Source organism: Podarcis raffonei, chromosome 17, assembly GCF_027172205.1.
Source record: "Podarcis raffonei isolate rPodRaf1 chromosome 17, rPodRaf1.pri, whole genome shotgun sequence".
NCBI classification, from domain to species: domain Eukaryota; kingdom Metazoa; phylum Chordata; class Lepidosauria; order Squamata; family Lacertidae; genus Podarcis; species Podarcis raffonei.
In genome coordinates, this window is record NC_070618.1 from 41,464,399 (window position 1) to 41,483,808 (window position 19,410).

General features: G+C 46.8%; 1 protein-coding gene across 4 annotated transcripts in view; it reads right to left on the reverse strand.

The window, feature by feature from the left end:
* The window catches only part of PTPN18 (protein tyrosine phosphatase non-receptor type 18), a 91,223-nt gene that overhangs the window by 50,945 nt on the left and 20,868 nt on the right, over positions 1–19,410 (reverse strand). Inside the window, exon 1 of one of the 4 annotated variants that reach the window (XM_053372076.1) lies at positions 9,348–11,161. The exons of 2 other annotated variants lie outside the window; for them this stretch is intronic. In XM_053372076.1, the coding sequence (XP_053228051.1) occupies positions 9,348–9,674 (327 nt within the window). In that variant the 5' untranslated portion in view covers positions 9,675–11,161. Of the gene's footprint in view, positions 1–9,347; positions 11,162–19,410 lie in introns of those variants that run through there. One more of the 4 variants, XM_053372077.1, reaches the window with a different exon arrangement.

Sequence of the window (19,410 nt, forward strand, 5' to 3'; positions counted from 1 at the left end):
TGCAGAAACTGGCTATGCACAGCACTGAGGGGTAGGAACCAGTATGGACAGCCTAAACCAAATATTTTTTATACACACACACACACACACACACACACACATATATATATATATATCCTGGCACGTGTTTTTGTGCGAAAGGGTAAAGATATGTCAGTACTTCAATAAATGTGCACACAAAGTGATTTAAGCATAACCAAAGCAGACAGATTACGTGAAGCACAGGGAAGGGGCTTTGGATTTATGAACCAGTATGTTTGTCCAATGGGTTGTGAAAGTGAGGGGAACCCAGACTTGAACTGGAGGAGGAAATGCTGAATCAGGGTCCTGATTTGTATGCGTGCCTGTAACATGCACCCTTTTAGCATACCGTTATTTGCATGCTCATGCTTCCTTCCCTCTTCTCCCCCCCCCAAAAAAAACCCACATATATTTATCATTTGCTCCGGACCTGTCTCACTTTTCTGTCAAGCTGAGTGTGTGTCTGGCTTCTGCTGTATTCTGCCAGTGAGGGATGTCGAAACTTCACTGTCCTCCCTTTCCCCAACTGCAGCTGAGAAGTGGCAGGTCATGTAAACAGCCCATGAATTCAGTTCCTTTCCTTATTTATTCACCTAGGGCTGTTCCCCATCCCCTGTGCATCAGGCAGCGATTCCTATGTCTGGGCAGCATCAACAAGTTCATCTTATTGTACAACATCATTTCTGCTTGCTGAGAAATTGTAAACTACAGTTTTGTTCACAGTACGAGTTTGCCACCATCTGTGGCTGTTGCCTTTCCTGCCATCCAAACCATAATGGGGAAGGGCTGTCACTCAGTGGTAGACCACCTGCTTTGCCTGCAAAGGTCCAAGGTTCAGTCTCAGCATCGCCAGGCAGGGCGAGGCAGATCATAACTGACCTAAGAGAAACCCTACAGAGCCACTGCCAGTCAGTGTGGACAGTATGGGTCCGGTTTGGTATAAGGCAGCTTCTCGATGCCTCTCCTCAAGCCCTTCACAGGCTTCCCGTACCCTTCCGTAAAGGTAAAGGGCCCCCTGATCATTAGGTCCAGTCGCAAACGACTCTAGGGTTGTGGCGCTCATCTCGCTTTATTGGCCGAGGGAGCTTCTGGGTCATGTGGCCAGCATGACTAAGCCGCTTCTGGCGAACCTGAGCAGTGCACGGAAATGCCGTTTACCTTCCCGCCGGAGCGGTACCTATTTATCTACTTGCACTTGGACGTGCTTTCAAACTGCTAGGTTGGCAGGAGCAGGGACCGAGCAACGGGAGCTCACCCCGTCGCAGGGAGTCGAACTGCCGACCTTCTGATCGGCAAGCCCTAGGCTCTGTGGTTTAACCCACAGCGCCACCCGTATCCCTTGTAACCTTCCATATCTGGCTCAAATGTCCTGACTTTACCCAGACAATATTGTGGACTCTCCATCCTTGGAGGTTTTAAAGCAGAGTTTGGATGGTCATCTGTCATGGATGCTTCAGTCAAGATTCCTGCATTGCAGATTCCTCAGGGTCCCTTCCAGCTCTATGATCCCATAACAGCAGAAACTCTCTCACTGAACTAAATAGGGGTCTGAGCCTGGATGGTGAAAGGCAGAGTAGAATCTTGGGAACTGTAGTTTGTTAAGGGTAATGGGAACTGTAGTTCTATGTGGGGAACTGGGTGTACTTTAAATGTATGATGTGGATCTACTTGAAAAGGAGAAGCCAGGGGCACAACCTGGTGGATCCTGGGCAGAGCCTGCCAGAATCTGGAGTTTTCTCATTTTTCCACCTCAAGCTGTTTACTTGAAAGAACACAGTTTTACAGGTTGGAGCAACAACATGATGACAGGTATTTCCAAGGTGAACCGTACAGCTTCCCTCCTAGGCATGCTTGAATCGTCACCTGACCCATTTCAGAACTTAAGCATTGCCTCCTTGTCTTATGCTAAGTCTTGCTTGTTTCTATGCCCCAGTGGAGGATGGTCACTGCACAACAGTTGGTGCAAGAGGTTTCACTGCATGGAAGAGGACAAAGGTTTGATTTGCAGTGACCCTGGCATGCCAGATATGCTGTTTAGACCCCCAGAGAAACTTTCTTACTTGTTGGGTTCCTGGCACCTCTCTCTGCTGACCTTTCTCAAACACAGAACAATGAAGGCCAGTCTCCAAGGGTATGAGAGAGATTATAGTTACTATTTATGTAATGCTCAAGAAACGAGGAGGGTTATACAACATCTCAGAACTGTCACCATGAATGACACCAACAATGAGAGCTAGCAGCCTCACATGGCCAGGCATGTGACACTGAAACCTGCTCTAGACCTTGCTAGCTTAGGAATCAGGACACCTGGATTCACATTCTGTCTGTGTGGGAAATCAAGCATGACTGTATCTGGAGTTCATGGAGCTAAAAGGATGCAAAAGTGGTAATGACTTAGTTTCCACTTCCCTCCTATTTTCAAGGTCTGTGACAATACCTTGTTCTCGTGCCTATAAATTAGGAAGTAAAGTTGAAATGCAGGCACACACAAATTTAGAGAAAGTTTCCTATTTTCACTTTCAATTCAAATTGGCAAGCTTCTTGAACTTAAAATATCTGGAACGTGGATGCAGTCTGTGGGCAAAGCCAATGCTGGAACCTGGGGGCAGAAGGAGGATCACAGGACAAACCTGTCCCACCATAAGGAAATGCAATATTTGTAACCTGCTGCAGGGCGCAGTGAAATGAGGGTCCTTGGCCTCAACAAAACCTTGTAAGGATCAAAGCCTTATTGGACCAAGATCTTGAATGTGCAGGATCAATCAAGGGGACGTATGACACCAAGGAAAGCCACTCCCTCAAAAATACCTTAAGAGCCAAATGGCGTGATAGCAAAAGATTTGTGACTGAGACAGATCCACATCTTGCATTTAAAGTTTCCTCAGAACACATTTAAAGTGCATGACTTTCCCCAAAGAATCTTGGGAAGTGTAGTTTGTTAAGGGTTTTAGTTATGGGAGGGGGAAACTATATTTCCCAGGAATATTCCCAGGAAGCCATGTACTTTAAATGTGCATTGGATGTGCTTGACATGTGTGGATCTCTATTCAGGTGCATGTGTTTTGAAAAGGCTCAATGCAGCTTGTGCAAGCCTCAGTTCAAATCAAGATCAGACAGGCCACCCACAGAGCCCTCCTAGAGTCAACTCATCCACAAGGTGACCACGTCCAATGCATCCTGGCACATGATATGCAGCAACCGATTGGGGGGCATGTGCAGCTTAGAAGGACTCATCATCTCAGCCATCTGACAGGGCACGGAAAAGCCATGTTGGCCGAGTCAGCTGGGAACTCGCAGTCTCAGGAACAGGGGACAATTAAGGCCCAGTTTTACAGGACAGAATCAAGTCTTGATTTTGCATGGTTCTTGATTCTTCATACTATTAGCAAACCCATTGCCAGAACAGCACCAGGAGGTATCCACAGATTTGAGGGGAACCCCAAATTTTGCAGAACTGCAAACAAATATTTAGAGAGGAGAACTGCAAAAACAAGAAAACCTGGAGGCTCCCAAATTGAGATGAGTTTCTTTCCCCCATAGGAATTAATGGCCATAATCATTCTCTTATGTTATAAGAATTTAAGGTCTCAAATATATAAATTAAATGTTCATAAATTTACAAGGCAAACACATACATAAAAATATAAATCACATGTCTGAAATAGTACAGGAGAGCAATCCTGAAACCATTTTGACTCTCCCAAATTGACCTCAAATGTTTCTCAGCAAGGAGGAAGGAAATAGGAAAGCCTCTCCATTGTCTTTTGCTTACCTGTCATTAGGGAGTCTTTGTGTATGAATAGGGTGAGCCTGTGACCTCAATTTGGGAATTAAAGCTTGCCGATTGAAAGGTCGGCGGTTTGAATCCTTGCAACAGGGTGAGCTCCCGTTGCTCGGTCCCTGCTCCTGCCAACCTAGCAGTTCGAAAGCACATCAAAGTGCAAGTAGATAAATAGGTACCGCTCCGGCAGGAAGGTAAACGGTGTTTCCGTGCGCTGCTCTGGTTCGCCAGAAGCAGCTTAGTCATGCTGGCCACATGACCCAGAAGCTGTACGTCGGCTCCCTCGGCCAATAAAGTGAGATGAGCACCGCAACTCCAGAGTTATCCGTGACTGTACACTGGTACCTCAGATTAAGTACTTAATTTGTTCCGGATGTCCGTTCTTAACCTGAAACTGTTCTTAACCTGAAGCACCACTTTAGCTAATGGGGCCTCCCACTGCCGCCGCGCCACCGGAGCACAATTTCTGTTCTCATTCTGAAGCAAAGTTCTTAACCCGAGGTACTATTTCTGGGTTAGCAGAGTCTGTAACCTGAAGCGTATGTAACCTGAAGCATATGTAACCCGAGGTACCACTGTACTTAACGGTCAGGGGTCCCTTTACCTTTACCATCACAAAAGAATGGATGGGCTGCTCAAGTAAAGCAATCAGTGACCTTTGTCAGGTATCCTAGCAGACAGGATTTCTGCTGTAGACTGCCTCCTTCTGTGATGTATGTATGATGCTTTTGGGGGTGGTCTTGAGCTACAGGGTGGGCAATTTCAAAAGTCTATATAAGGGCTTGCACACCATTGTTCTGGGTTCCTCCTCCCTCCTGCATGTAGTGAGCGAGGACCCTGTTGCAACAGTTTAATAAAGGTCATGCTTACTAGCTCTTTTGCTTCTCAATATTCTCTGGTTGGCCTCTGTTATTTTCTCCTACCGATAGAGAACCCACTTAAGGGCTCTATACTGGCTCTTGGATACCCCACAAGGGAAAAGGAGCAGGTTTTTTCTACATCAGTTATATGGATAGAGAGGAGAAGGATACACTTAGGATGCCACTGGGAGAAGTGTGAAATCTCTTTCCTGCTGCTGGTGAGTCCAGCTGCATCGTGCCCTGCCCATCGTGCCCTACATTTCTTCATCATGCTAGCGTGTAATGGAACATGGAGTCCACAGCTATGTATTAATAACTCTTCTTTTCAATCTGCTTGCTAGCTCGGATCTGGGAACACATGTAGACACTCTAGCTTCTCACACCCTCTACCAAATAAACACGTCTACACTACAGAGCTAAATAAGTTTCAGAGCTATTTAATTGTCAGGGCTCCCAACCAAGGCCAGCCCAATACATTTTGGCAGCTGAGGCAGATCCCAAAATGATGCCCCCCTCCCTGCCAGAAAGAAGGGGGGAGGAGAGATTTACCTCAGCAACAAGGAGAGCAGAAATATCAACATTGGCATCTGCTGTCCCAGTGGACCCTGCCACCTGAGGCACTCACCTCACATGGCCTCATGGGTGAGCCAGTCCTGAACAAAAATCAATATCAAGATCTGCTGCCCCTGGGGACCCGGCTGCCTGAGGCAGCTGCCTCTCATGGGTGGGCTGGCCCTGCACCCAACAGAGCGGCTCTGGGAAGTGTTGTCAGATGAGAAGGCCAGTGGCTTCTAGTATAGCTTCAGGCACCAGGCCTGTTGGCGGACCAACTCTGCAAAGCTGCAAAAATGTCTCAAACATGACGTGAAGGCTTGGAAAATCAACCCCACTTTGTGGGAATCCCTTGCAGACGACTGCAGTGCCTGGAGACAGACAAGTTGTGCATCCACTCCACAGGCGCTGAAGCCTGTGAACTTGGTGACTCGGCGGGCACCATTTGCGCCCCCCCCGACCCACAAAGGAGCCTTTTTAAAGGCTTCGGAATGGGGGACGGGGTGAGCGGCGCGGTGCTGAGAGTCGACTGCTTCTCCTGCGGAGTGAAGCCACATGCCATGGTCGGAGAGCGCTGACTTCTTCTTGTGAACAATTGGACTCTAAAAGCAACAACCTGTGAGTAATACGGAAATTGGATTTGTAAAGAAAAATTTTTTTTGAATTAGGCACGATCGGGGAAGGCGCAAACAGGAAGTCCGTCTCCCCGTCTTATAAATAATCTAACTAAGGTCGAGAGAATTTCTTCTTCTTTATTGGGTAAAAGACATTAATTTCACGATTTGGCAGTATAAGTAATTTCACTGGAGGATAAGAGCTAATTTTGAGAGCTGAAGTGCCACCCCCCCGGACCCGGGAGTGATCCGCGAGAGAGCCTGTTGAGGAGATATAGAAGAGTTTGACAGCTGTCAAATTAGCTGTCAAGAAGGAAAAAGAGAACTTTGTTTCTGCTATCTCTGCTGGATATATTTGCTACAATTTGGTTATATTTTGTTGAAAACAAGGAAGAACTGATACAAACTAACTTGATTTTTGGATTTGAACTGGAAGGAAGATAAAGTAACCAAAATCCCTCTAGAGGGGATTTTGGGACATTACAAGAATGGCTGAAGGAGGAAAAATTCAAGCTAAATTGGACAGAGTGTTTCTTCTCTTGGGAAAGTTACAAGGCCAAATTGATGTTTTGGCTACAAATGTTGCAACTCTGGACTTAACAGTAAACAAATCCATTGAATTTGATAAGGACTTGACTCATGAAGTCCATGCAGCTGGATAAGAAGAGAAACTTGAAAGATTTGAGAGTGTGGAGAAAGAGATATATGTTGTTTCTGAGGAAAAGGAAGGAGGAGATGTAATGTTGCAGATGACGAAGGAGAGCCAGAGGCCTGACATGATGGCTACAAAGGAAAATAAGTACTGGATGATGAAAATCTGTTTTGAATTGAAGATTGAAGAATGGAGAGATCTCCTTATGTGGAGATCTGAAGACCTATGGATTACAAATTTGATTAAAGTGAAAGTTGGAGCTTTTGGGACATTTGGACTTAAAAGGAGTAAGAAACAAGATTCAGGCTCCACTTTTAAGTATGGAGGTCTGGCTGGAAGAAATATGGACCCTATCGGGACAGAGCTTCTCCGAGATCTGGTGTTTAATATTAAGGACTACCAAAAAAACCGGCAGAGAGGAATTGAGAGAGAATTAAGAGCCTCGGACGTGAGGTCTCCAGGCTGATAGTAGACTAAGACTGATGGACATTTGTTGGGGATTGAAACTGGGAAAGGGGGGGGGGTTGGGAATCCAAAGGGTGCAGAATAATAATCTGTTTTTTTTATTTTGTTATTAGTATGAAAATTGGGGAACTCGTGGAAGGGAATTTGGGTCGACTTTAGAAAAAAGTTTTAAGAAAGAGCACTGATGTTTAAATACTGATGTTTATAAGTTAAAATTGGTGTTTTTTTTTTAAATGAATTAAATATAAAAAGGTCAAAAATTGGGGACAAGAACTTGTTGAATTAACAATTTGAATTGGAATATAAGAAGGGGAGGTGTGGGGAAGTCAGGGAAATATGTTATTGAAAATAAGGATTGTAAACTTTATGTGTTTTTAACTTTTTTGTTTTTTCTTTTTGATTTTTTAATGTATAAAGGTGGAAAAACTCAATAAATATCTTTAAAAAAAAAAAAGACAAGTCGTGCATCCACAGTAATGAACAGAGGAGGAATGACCACTGGGAGGAACGCAGAGAAAAGAAACGCCATGGCGCATCTGTAACAGTGAAACTAGGCACCTTCATCTGCCCCAGCTGCAACAAAACATGTCTGTCCCATATCAGCCTCTGCAGCCACAGCAGGTGCTGTAACTCCAACGGTTTGACTTCACCCCAAAAGGTGCACTCCTCCATTGTCTCCCAAGACAGATGGATGCCAGCAACAACAACAATGCACACTTGCCAAACTATTATTTATTTATTATTACCTTTATGAGTTGCTTTACACTGGAACAGTCTCAAAAGTGACTTACGGAAGATAAATCCATACCAATGGAAACCAGTAAAACACCTTTAAAAACCACAATGTACATTAAAAGTGATCATCTAAAAATACTACTGTACTTAAGAAGACAACTCCCAAGTTCTTCTGAAGGAACATATGGCAGTCAATCCAGATTTGGTATGGTATAAACCACCACAACTTGCACCTCTGCAGTGTTTTCTGAGTGTTCAAAGCACGTCATGGCATTATCCCTGTAAATCTGCACAACAAAGCTGTAAAGCCAGTCACTGTTTTTATTATTAGTCTCATACTGCAGACGAGGGACTGAGGCTGAGAATGACTTGCATAAGGCCACTTTCCAAGTTCATGGCAGTGGTGAGATTTGGACTCGAAGCTTCTTGGTTCACAGCTTTAGGGCTTATCCACACTTACCTTTGTACTGATCTTTCTAGGTACAGCCCACGATTTAAAGAACAGTGTCTGAGCACCACCTCCTTTTTTTGATCCAGAGCTTTCCCCATGAAAACCTGCCTCTTCAAGTTCAACCAGAGCAAATGTCAGTCCACAGAAAACTAGAATTGATGTTTGCTCCAATTCAGCTTCAAAGAGCTGCTTTTCACAGGAAAGCTCGGTGCAAAACAAAAAAGAAAAACTACTTGGGCACCGAGTATTAAAGCACAGATCTTTGCCTGAAAAGAGTACGCAAAAGGCAGCTGTGCCTGCTTAGTTGCTTATATAGCATCCTGTAAGTGTATACCTGCATGCAAGCTTTTTACACCAGTACAAATAGATAGAGCAGCCTAGAAAGATTCTTTTCCAAGAGTTGTATAAAATGAAATTTATCAGGAAATAAAATTCTTGTATTCTTATTCTGCTGGAACAAATCAAGGGTGAAATATGCAAGGCTGGCCTGTACTATGGACAGATGGGACACCCATTTTGGACTCTAATCCCAAGAAGACCCTTGTCAACTTCTCTCTGCTACTGTCATTCTTGCGCCTTGTTCTAGTCCTAGCTTGGACACTAGTGTCTAGAACTAGAAGGGAGATACGAGGCAGCCCATTGTAGTTGCTGTAAGGTTATGGCTTTTTAGCAAGCATGAAATACTCATCTTCTTGCACTCCTTCCTTTTCTCCTCATAGATCTGGGAGCCCTCTGAGCATCAGAGGGATTATCTTCCCCTGGATAGCAGGCAACATGCCTGGAATGCAGTTGGGAGGTGCAGTTAGGCTTCCCTCCAGCACTCATCAGCTGGATTGTGTCATGTGGCAAATCATGGGTCAAAGCAGGACTGAAATGTCATTTTTAAACGTGCTGGTTCTGTGAAAGTAATCACTAGGCAAGTCAACTTGCCACTCCTAGAAAATTAGACAGAAATTCAACTTCTGTAGCTTTTATTGGAATGGAGATGCACAGGTAGAAAAAAAACTGTACCGGTTGAATTTATGCCTGTCACCAGGCCAGTAAAGGTATGGGAGGCCCACCAGGAAAAGGAAAAACCTCAGAGTATGTGAGGAAAATCCCTGGTTGCAGTGAACAGTGGGGTGGGGAAGAGGTGCTGTCAGCCAGTCCTAACACAGGGCAGGGTGAGGTCTATTGCTGTCCTGACCCTCTCCCCGCCCAGGTAAACAAGACTCACCTGGAACTCCTCAGCCAGCTGCCCCTTCTCTTGCCCTGCTTGGGCCTCGACCCGGGCTAGGAAGCCCTTCAGGCTCTCTGCACAGCGGCTCATCCCTGTCAGAAGAGGGACAAGGCAGGGTGGGAACTGAAGGCTATGAAATGCTAAGAGGAAGTTCAGGTTCTTGCAGCCACGCCTCCCCAATGTGGCTGGTGGGATGGGCCCAGACCTGTCTGGCTCTTTGCCCTCTCTTGGGAAAGGGAAGGTAGCTTTTCTGCACACAGCAATCAGGGTGTGTGAGCTTCTCTGGACAACTGGCAGGGACAGCCTGAATGGCATCATCGTCATCACTGGCAAAAGTCTGCACTGTCCCCACCCCCGTCTAGGGAATATTATCCTGTGCCCAAGGTTTCTGGCATTATTGTCCCAGGGGCAGCTGTAGCTCAGAGTGTGAGCCAGGACTGTAGTGGGAAACACAATTCAGAAACGCAATTCTCCGTGCATGTTCCTGGGGAGGTAAGTCCTCCTTGGTTCCCAGAGACATGTGACCAGTTACTCCCAGGGAAGTATGCATATGATTTCAGCAGGGCCAGTTCCAGAGAATCCCCCCACCCCAAGTGGTTGGGCTGAGCAATAGATCACCCAAAGCTATGCATGATCTAAGTGTCGTAGGGAAAGATTGCTATATTTGCGGGAGTGAGGAGGGCTCGGGCGATCTCGAACATTTCTTCTCCACAGACGCTGAAGAAGGTCGCCCTCTTCTTGCCTGCATCAGTGACATCCTTTGCCTCCAGGAGTAACTGGAAGTGGGTGGCATAGCCTTCCCAGTCTCCTGAGGCTGGGCTGAACGGCATGAAGCTGTTGTCTGTTGCCGTTCTGGGTCCTTGGGTCCTGGAGCTGTAGCCTGGATGCGCAGTGCGGTGCTGTGTTGCCTGTGGCAGCTGTGTGCAGTGCGCAGCAGACAGCTCGGCAGGATCCCACCCTTGTCGCCAGTGAAATATACTTAAGAGTCCTGTAGTGATTTCATGCTCTTTAATGCAGCTTGTAAAACTGATTGAATTGCCCTCCAAACCTCAGGCTTTTATATACATTATTTACACAATGAGTCCCATCTGATTGGCTGATTCTGCTTCCCTCCTGGAGCCCAATTGGTCTTTTCCTGCAGGCCAATCAGTTGTTGCATTCTAGGATCCTAATTGCCTATTGTTCTAGGATACAGGCTTAGTACATGACACCCATCCAATGAACTATTGCAAAGGCTTCTGGGACATACCTTTCAGATCACACACAAATTCAGTGGTGACTCTTAACGTGTTGTGGTCCAAAGCAACTGCTTAGGTTGCTTGTGCTGCCAGACCTGCTCTGGATTGCAGCCATAGAAGGTATATAGACCAGCAGGCCCACCATATTTACACAGCAATTCCATAAATGCCTACTCAGAGAAAGATTTGTTCAGTTCAATGGGCCTTACTCCTAGGTAAGTGTGTATAGCAGGAGTGGCAAACCCAATTTTTTTGGGGGGGGCTGTGTGGGGACTTGGTCCAGCAGCATTTCCCCACCCCATGGTAGCCTTGATGGAACCTATATCCCTCTAAATGTTGTTGGACTCCAATTCCCATCAGATCTCACCTAGCATGGGCCATAGTCTGGGATGATAGGAGCTGGAGCCCAGTAACCTCTGAGGGTCATCAGGTTCCCCATCCCTGCACTATAAAGTCACCAGATGCCAGGGTCTGAAGTCACTTTGCTTTGCTGAAAACAAAAGCATTAGCTGAAGAAATTAGCTATGTGTCAATGGTAAAGGAGTAGGTGTATGTCATCACACACTCTATTAGTATGATCAGCCAACACAGTCTGGGAAGATTTGGACTCCTTTATGGAGGGATACTAGCTTTTTTATGAAAGAGCCATGAGTGCCCAACTGAAGCAGTTCACAAGCAGGATACACCTCCTTGCACAACTTTCCACAACAGATTGAATGAAAAACTGCTTGAGTTCAGCTGAGCTCTATTTCTTTTTCTCTTTTTTTGACATAATTGGTATTGGTTTTACAAATACAAAATATAAATGAACACAAACTGTAAAAACAAATCTATATAAAGATATTCTCCAAATCTTGAGACTTCCTCCCATCCCCTCCATGGCGTCTCATTTTAAACATCTACAACTGCATATTCATCCATACTCCAGTTTTTATATCAAATAATATCATCTATAATAATTTTTACACTACAAGTGAGTCAATATTCTGCTCTTGTTTCCATCTGGTCTCCTAAACAGCTGGGCTCTGTTTCACTCCACCATATTAACCTCTTGAAGGCAAGAAGGGAACAGTTCACAGACGCCTCAAGATGCAACATACCGTATTTAGAGCAAGAGGCTGCTCTGGTTTCATCTCTTTCATTTTGTTTAAATCTAAACATAGCATTTCCTCTCACAATTGACCTCAACTAACCCTGCTCCCCAAAACCAAAGATTTTCAAGTGGGAGCTTCTCATCTACCCACAAAAACTCATTCCCTAATCTACAGAGCAGTTTTGTACTTTTAAAAAACGTTTAGTGTTTTCCTTTTTAATGATTATCAAAGGTATAATAAAAGGTTGTGTGGTGCTATTAAAAAAACAAAAAGGTTAAAGAGATCAAGTATGAAGAGGTGGCTGAAGCACCTCCGTTGACCAAACTGGCATTTGATCTGGTGCATGTTTCATATGGAATCTGGGAGGGAGCTAGGCTTATCTTGTGACCGAGAGATACTCTCTGAGCTCTTTTTATATTAACATCTGTTTGCACCATTGAAGTGCAATCCAATCCAAGATATGTTTATTCAGACCTACTTTCTATGTTAAGTTCAATGGGTTTGAATAGACCCACTAAAATTAAGTTAGGTCCATTAATTCCAGTGTGTCAACTCTTAGTACAACTTGATTGAATATTTTCCTATATACATAGAAATGTAAGGTTGTCGTCATGCTGCAGTTTGTTTGGCTGCCTTTGGTGGCCATGCCAACTCCAGAAGACAACAGGGTAGCAGGCTGCCCTGACAAGCTGTTTAACAGAGGGGACAGAAGGTGCTTCAAAGGGTGGTTTGACAAACTGCTCTGTGAAACACCTCCCCCACTCCATTGGGGCTGTGAGCAGAGGGGCTTGGGGCAAACTGGGAGGGGATGGGTGGTTGCTGTTGTTTAAGAGCAGTTTAATTGAACAAAATAAAACAAAAAGTATACTGTTCACTTTTATAAAAGTGAACGATTACAATTACACACTTTCCATTATCTCTCATAAATTGTCTCAATTGTCTTGGTTTTGTAAAGTTTTCTATTGTCTTTCAGGGGTCAATCATGACCTGCCAAAGAATTTAGATGTTTATAGTGTTCTTTTATGTATACAGTGGTACCTCAGGTTACATACGCTTCAGGTTGCATACGCTTCAGGTTACAGACTCCACTAACCCAGAGATAGTGCTTCAGGTTAAGAACTTTGCTTCAGGATGAGAACAGAAATTGTGCTCTGGCGGTGCGGCGGCAGCAGGAGGCCCCATTAGCTAAAGTGGTGCTTCAGGTTAGGAACAGTTTCAGGTTAAGTACGGACCTCTGGAACGAATTAAGTACTTAACCTGAGGTACCACTGTACACTTATCTTTCCAGTGCATCAGTACCAGTTTTTTGGTCACAAGGCACAAAGAATTCATTTATGTTGTCCAACTGTCCAATTCCATTTAATTGGTATGTAGTTCAAAAGAATCTTTTCCTCTGAATTTATTTTTTTCTGCAGTCGTATTTATGGGAGGGGAAAAGTGAGGGGGTGGCTGAGATCAGAGGTGTAGTGGGGGGGCAGGGGGTCCATGGCCCCGGGCACATCTGATGCTCCCATTACAGGCATGGAGCTCTAGCTGCTGAGGTGCGGCAGCAGGCAGGTTGGTCTAATGGCCAGGTGGGTGGAGGCAGTGGGCAAGGAGCCTGTTGCAGAGGGGCTGCGTTCACCCTCTGTGCGCGTTCTGCTGCATGCACCCCCCCGGCATGCACCCCCAACCCAGCTGCCCAGTCCATCAGGAGGGTGTAACACTTGCCCCACCCCAGGTGCCTGCAATCCACGCTATGTTGAGATCCACGCTGGCTGAGATGTAAAAGGAGGACAATGTGTGGCCAGCAGGTGAGGTTAGCAAGCAGAGAGAGCAAGGGCAGAAGCCCTTAGTAACTCAGTAGGCTGCACAGAACTTAGTGTGACTTACTTCGGAGCAGATGTCATAGATGCTTTGGCTGTGATTCTTGCATTGTGGGGGGTTGGACTAGATGACCCTTGGGGTCCTTCCAACTGTGTGACAGCTGAACTTGATCTACACGTGATATTGTGTGTGTATCTATATATATCTCTTAGAGGCTGTCTTGGAGTGGGGACTGTGATCCATTTCTTCCTATTCTTAAATCATGGGCCCATGACTGTATATATGGAAAATCCCTACAATCTGTAAATGAAATAATGCTTTTGAAGAATAAAGGCAGTGAATGGAGGATTCTGGTAGTCTTAATTTCCAGTTGTTAATTTTTTTAATGGGAGTTATGCACCTGGGGTCAAGCCCAGGACTCTTTTTGCCTCTGAGAAAAACTTGTTTTCTCCTGATCTCAGAAAGCATCAGTGGCTGCCCTCTGCATATGCTCTGATGTATCTCCTTTTTTTCTATTACTTCACCTGTGCCAGGGCAGCCCAAGCTCTTGCATTGCTCATTTATAAAGTGTGTACACTACATGCAGACACCCAGGAACCCCAAAAGTGCCCCCCCCCAGGGAGAGAACAGGGGAGGGAGAGTTTCCTGCCTTAACTTTGCGGGGAAATATGGAATGATAATCAAAATAACCCTTGCCTCCTCAAAACTGGCTGCTGAAGACTGGGTTGTACACATGAGAGTGCTCAGCAGCATGCACACATGAGCACAATGTCAGGACTCAGGAGTCACAGGAACTGGCTTGTTTCAGTATAGCTGCTGCCCTTGAGCTGCCAGAACTACAACTTGGCATCAAGTATTCTCAGGCTTTGAACTAGAAGGGCTATATAAATATGTTCTGTGTCAGCTGGGAGACCTTGGTGCAATTCTCACTGAAGGCCCTGCTATCTGCATGGCATTGCTCGAACTGGGATTTTTCACAAATGCAATTGCTGCTTAGAGGTGTGTGTGTGTGTCACACTTTTGAGAATACAATTATCATTATTATCATCATCATATATTTATTTATATTCCACCTTTTTCCCTGATGCCAGTGGCAGGCCTTGGCATCTCAAATTTCAGTGGCACTGCAATTTGTGTGATGCTGCCATTTGGCACCCTCTCGCCTTCTGCTGGATGTTATAATTGTGGCGCCCCAGAAACTCTGTGACTGGTGCAACTGCACCGCTCACGCTCCCCTTGATTCATCTTGCGGATGGGACTCAAGGAAGCTTACAGATAAAATCAATTAAACAAGATACAAGGCTGTATCTCCCGTTTGTAACACCTTTCTGTGCTTTGCACATCACTGTGCGTTACGGGAAATGCAGAAGAAAAGTGCTAAGTTCTTGAGTAATCCATACTGTGTCTTCTCTTTACCACACAGCTCTGCTCTTAACTGTAACAGTGCAGGAAGCAGATGGTGTTTGAAAGGTCACTTAAAAAACAACCACCTCAAGGACATACACATAGAATCATAGAATCATAGAGTTGGAAGAGACCACAAGGGCCATCGAGTCCAACCCCCTGCCCAGCAGGAAACACCATCAGAGCACTCCTGACATATGGTTGTCAAGCCTCTGCTTAAAGACCTCCAAAGAAGGAGACTCCACCACACTCCTTGGCAGCAAATTCCACTGTCAAACAGCTCTTACTGTCAGGAAGTTCTTCCTAATGTTTAGGTGAAATCTTCTTTCTTGTAGTTTGGATCCATTGCTCCGTGTCCGCTTCTCTGGAGCAGCAGAAAACAGCCTTTCTCCCTCCTCTATGTGACATCCTTTTATATATTTGAACATGGCTATCATATCACCCCTTAACCTCCTCTTCTCCAGGCTAAACATGCCCAGCTCCCTTAGCCATTCCTCATAAGGCATCGTTTCCAGGCCTTTGACCATTTTGGTTGCCCTCCTCTGGACACGTTCCAGTTTGTCAGTGTCCTTCTTGAACTGTGGTGCCCAGAACTGGACACAGTACTCCAGGTGAGGTCTGACCAGAGCAGAATACAGTGGTACTATTACTTCCCTTGATCTAGATGCTATACTCCTATTGATGCAGCCCAGAATTGCATTGGCTTTTTTAGCTGCCGCATCACACTGTTGGCTCATGTCAAGTTTGTGGTCCACCAAGACTCCTAGATCCTTTTCACATGTACTGCTCTCAAGCCAGGTGTCACCCATCTTGTATTTGTGCCTCTCATTTTTTTTGCCCAAGTGCAATACTTTACATTTCTCCCTGTTAAAATTCATCTTGTTTGTTTTGGCCCAGTTCTCTAATCTGTCAAGGTCGTTTTGAAGTGTGATCCTGTCCTCTGGGGTGTTAGCCACCCCTCCCAGTTTGGTGTCATCTGCAAATTTGATCAGGATGCCCTCGAGTCCATCATCCAAGTCGTTGATAAAGATGTTGAATAAGACCGGGCCCAAGACAGAACCCTGTGGCACCCCACTAGTCTCTCTTCTCCAGGATGAAGTGACACGTACACTTGGAGGGCCATTTGTGCATAGAGCTAGGCCTTTTCACCTTCCTTTTAAAATATAAGGTAAAAGCATGTACACCTTTCCCCACATTACATTACCTGCACAAAACTGTTAAATATTAAATAAAGTTATAGTTTTCCTTTGTGCTTTTCCTGCTGGGAGTGTATGGACCATCATTGAGATCTCAAAAATTTCGGTAATATATGGTGAAATGCTGTTGAACATAAATGCACACTTGCTGCCCAAACATCTGTGGCACCAGCAATGCTGTGATTTCTGAGTACAGAAAGCTGTTGCATAGTGTGGGGAAAATGGGTTCCTGAATCCTTAAGAGCTATATAGTGAGCAGAAATTCAGTAGGCTAAGTTTTTTGTAAATTGGAAGTACAAGGAAAAGCTGTGTAATGTTGTGTTATTCCATATCCCTGATCCAAAAAAGTTGGTGGCACACACACAAACATATATATATTGTGTGTGTGCTACTTTTTGCTCACTGGGTCATATAGCAGGAAGATGCCTCTAAAGAGCTATGTCTTTAGATGACAGAAGCAAGGTAGCAAAGCCACACACACGACTGCACATTGTGTCTTTAGTTATAATTGTGACTAGTAGTTCAGAGGAAATGACTGGACCTTGAGATTATATAAGGGGGGGCATCCTTTACCTCAGTGGGTTTCAACTTAAGTACTAGAATAGCTCTACAGTATCAGTGCATACAGACCGCAACCCTTCACCATTTTCTGACAATCAAAAAAATAGAAGACCATACTGGAGAACCGTGCTAGACCAGACTCCAGTTTGTGCACATGCAGTTTCTAGCATACTTTCCCCCTTTATAGAGAGAGAAATAATGCTATTGCATTCCATAGAATGGAAAGCAAGCAGTAATTGAAGACCCACTCCCCTCCCCAGAGATTATGGAAAGTGGCTAATTAAGCGCTAATAAGGTCGTAAGAGGGACACGGGTGGTGCTGTGGGTTAAACCACAGAGCCTTGGGCTTGCCGACCAGAGCCTTGGGCTTGCCGATCAGAAGGTCGGCAGTTTGAATCCCCGCGACAAGGTGAGCTCCCGTTGCTCGGTCCCTGCTCCTGACAACCTAGCAGTTCAAAAGCACGTCCAAGTGCAAGTAGATAAATACCGGTAGGTACCGCTCCGGCGGGAAGGTAAATGGCGTTTCTGTGCGCTGCTCTGGTTTGCCAGAAGCGGCTTAGTCATGCTGGCCACATGACCCGGAAGCTGTACGCCGGCTCCCTCGGCCACTAAAGCGAGATGAGCGCCGCAACCCCAGAGTCGTCCACGACGGGACCTAATGGTCAAGGGTACCTTTATCTTTAAGGTGGTAAGACGAGACCTGCTGGATCAGACCAAAGTCCCATCTCATCCAGTGTCTTGATTCCCCCCGAGGCCCACCAGACGCCTAGGAAGCCCACAAGGAAGGCACAAAAGCCACCGAGCTCTCCAGCTCCTCTTGTTACCCTGTTCTTCCAAGGCATTTGCTGCCTCTTACCTGGAAGGCGGCATCTAGCCATCAGAATGAATAGCCATGGACAGCCTCTCCTCCGTGAATTTTTCCAATTCCCTTTTAAAGCCATTGGTAAGTTAATGAAACTGAAACAGCAGCACAGACACATTTTAAGGCCACTGATTATAAAGTGCAAAGACTTGATTAGCATTCTGGTTAGGTTGACAAAGTCCCACCATGGCATAAGACCATCAATGACCAGGAGAACTCTGCTGTTCTCTCTCCCTCTTTCTTTCTTTCATTTTGAGACTGCAAAGATTGGGTACCTTGGTATTTATGTATTTATTTACTTATCGCATTTATATAAATGCCAAAAGGCTTCCGGAGCAGCTTACTAAAATCAGTTCTAAGGTGCTTCTGCCCTCGCGCTCACAATCCCCAAAGACATGAGAGGGAAGCCCAAGGTCAAGCCCAAGTTCCGAAGGCGGTGCCGGCCGCCTGGCCCTGGAGCCCCCGGGCGCCATGTCCCCTCCGGGAGCAAAGCTGGGACCGCGGCCAGGGCGACTCCGGCCACACGGCTTGTCCTTCGGAGAAGCGGACCGACTCCAAGGCACCGAGAATCCCCACAGATGGGATGGGCGAAGATGTTTGGGCCCCTGAGGCGAAGCACAAAATGGCTCGGAGGAAAGGGGCGAACGAAGGAAGGGGCAACGCGAAGCATGGAAGGGCCCGGGGGGGGTCAGCCTTGGCCTAAGCGCAGGAGGCCGCGGTGGAGGCGGCAGCGGGCAGAGCGGCCAGGCCTTCCCGGGGGCCCCGATGGGCCGCCCGAGGCGCCTGCCTCACCTTGGAGCCCGGGGCGCCCTCCGCCCGGCCTGGCGCGCTTCTGACGGCCGACCTCCCCGCCCGAAGTCAGGCGCGGCTTTCGCGGACTGATTCTCGGCCGCCCAGAGAGCTTTCTGCTCAGCGGGCGGCAGGTGTGGCGCTGCCCAATAGAAAGGCCCTTGCGCGGGGCTGCTTCGGGAGAAAAAGGCCTGCGCGGCGTCTTCGGGGCTTTCGTCCCAACCTATTTTTAATCACAGGCAAAAGGAAGCGGGGGGGGCGGGATGGGGGTCTTTGCTGCTGCTGCTGCGCTGCTGCTTTGCTCCCAGCCGCCTGCAGAGCTCGGGCTGGGCTGCTGCTGCTGCTGCCGCTGCTGCTCCCGAAGGCTCATCCCGGCCAGGGCCGCCCCCGCCCGCACCCCGCCTTCTCGCGGAAGCCTCAGCTTCTGCTTCGCGCGGCAGAGCTCGCGCGGGCTCCGGGTGTTGGGCGACTGGGAGTTCGTGTTGCTTTGAACTCTTGCTCGGGTTTTGTTGTTTTTTAGTTAATTGCTTTTAGCTAATTGCTTGTCATTGTCATTTTATTATTTTTACTGACTTTACTGTTTGTCTCTTAAGTAAAATAATACAGTGGTACCTCGGCAGCAGGAGGCCCCATTAGCTAAAGTTGTGCTTCAGGTTAAGAACAGTTTCAGGTTAATAATGGACCTCCGGAACAAATTAAGTACGTAACCAGAGGTACCAGTGTAATGATGAACTACTGCTCTTCTTGCGCGCCACCCTCAGGAAGCCGCCGCCTCCAGAGCGACACCCCCCCCGTCCCACTTCCTGGTTCTGCGCGTATCTGGAAGAGCCGCCTCCGCCCCGCCGCTCCCGGCTCCTCCCTCCAGACAAAGCCCATTTGGGATTGGTGGACGTTCCTGACTAGCCCCGCCCTTTCCTTCGGGCCTTCGGCGGCTGCGGTTGATTCAGCCGGGTGTAATGGCCCCGCCCCTTCGGCTCCCTCTGTCGCTTCCCGCGGCCTCTGCCCGCCCCTTTTCCTCGCTGACACTCCGAAGTCCAGCTCGGGGCCGCCATTGGCCTTCGGCTGCATGCGCGGGCCGGGATTCGCGCCCCCGAGGCCGCGCCCCCGCCT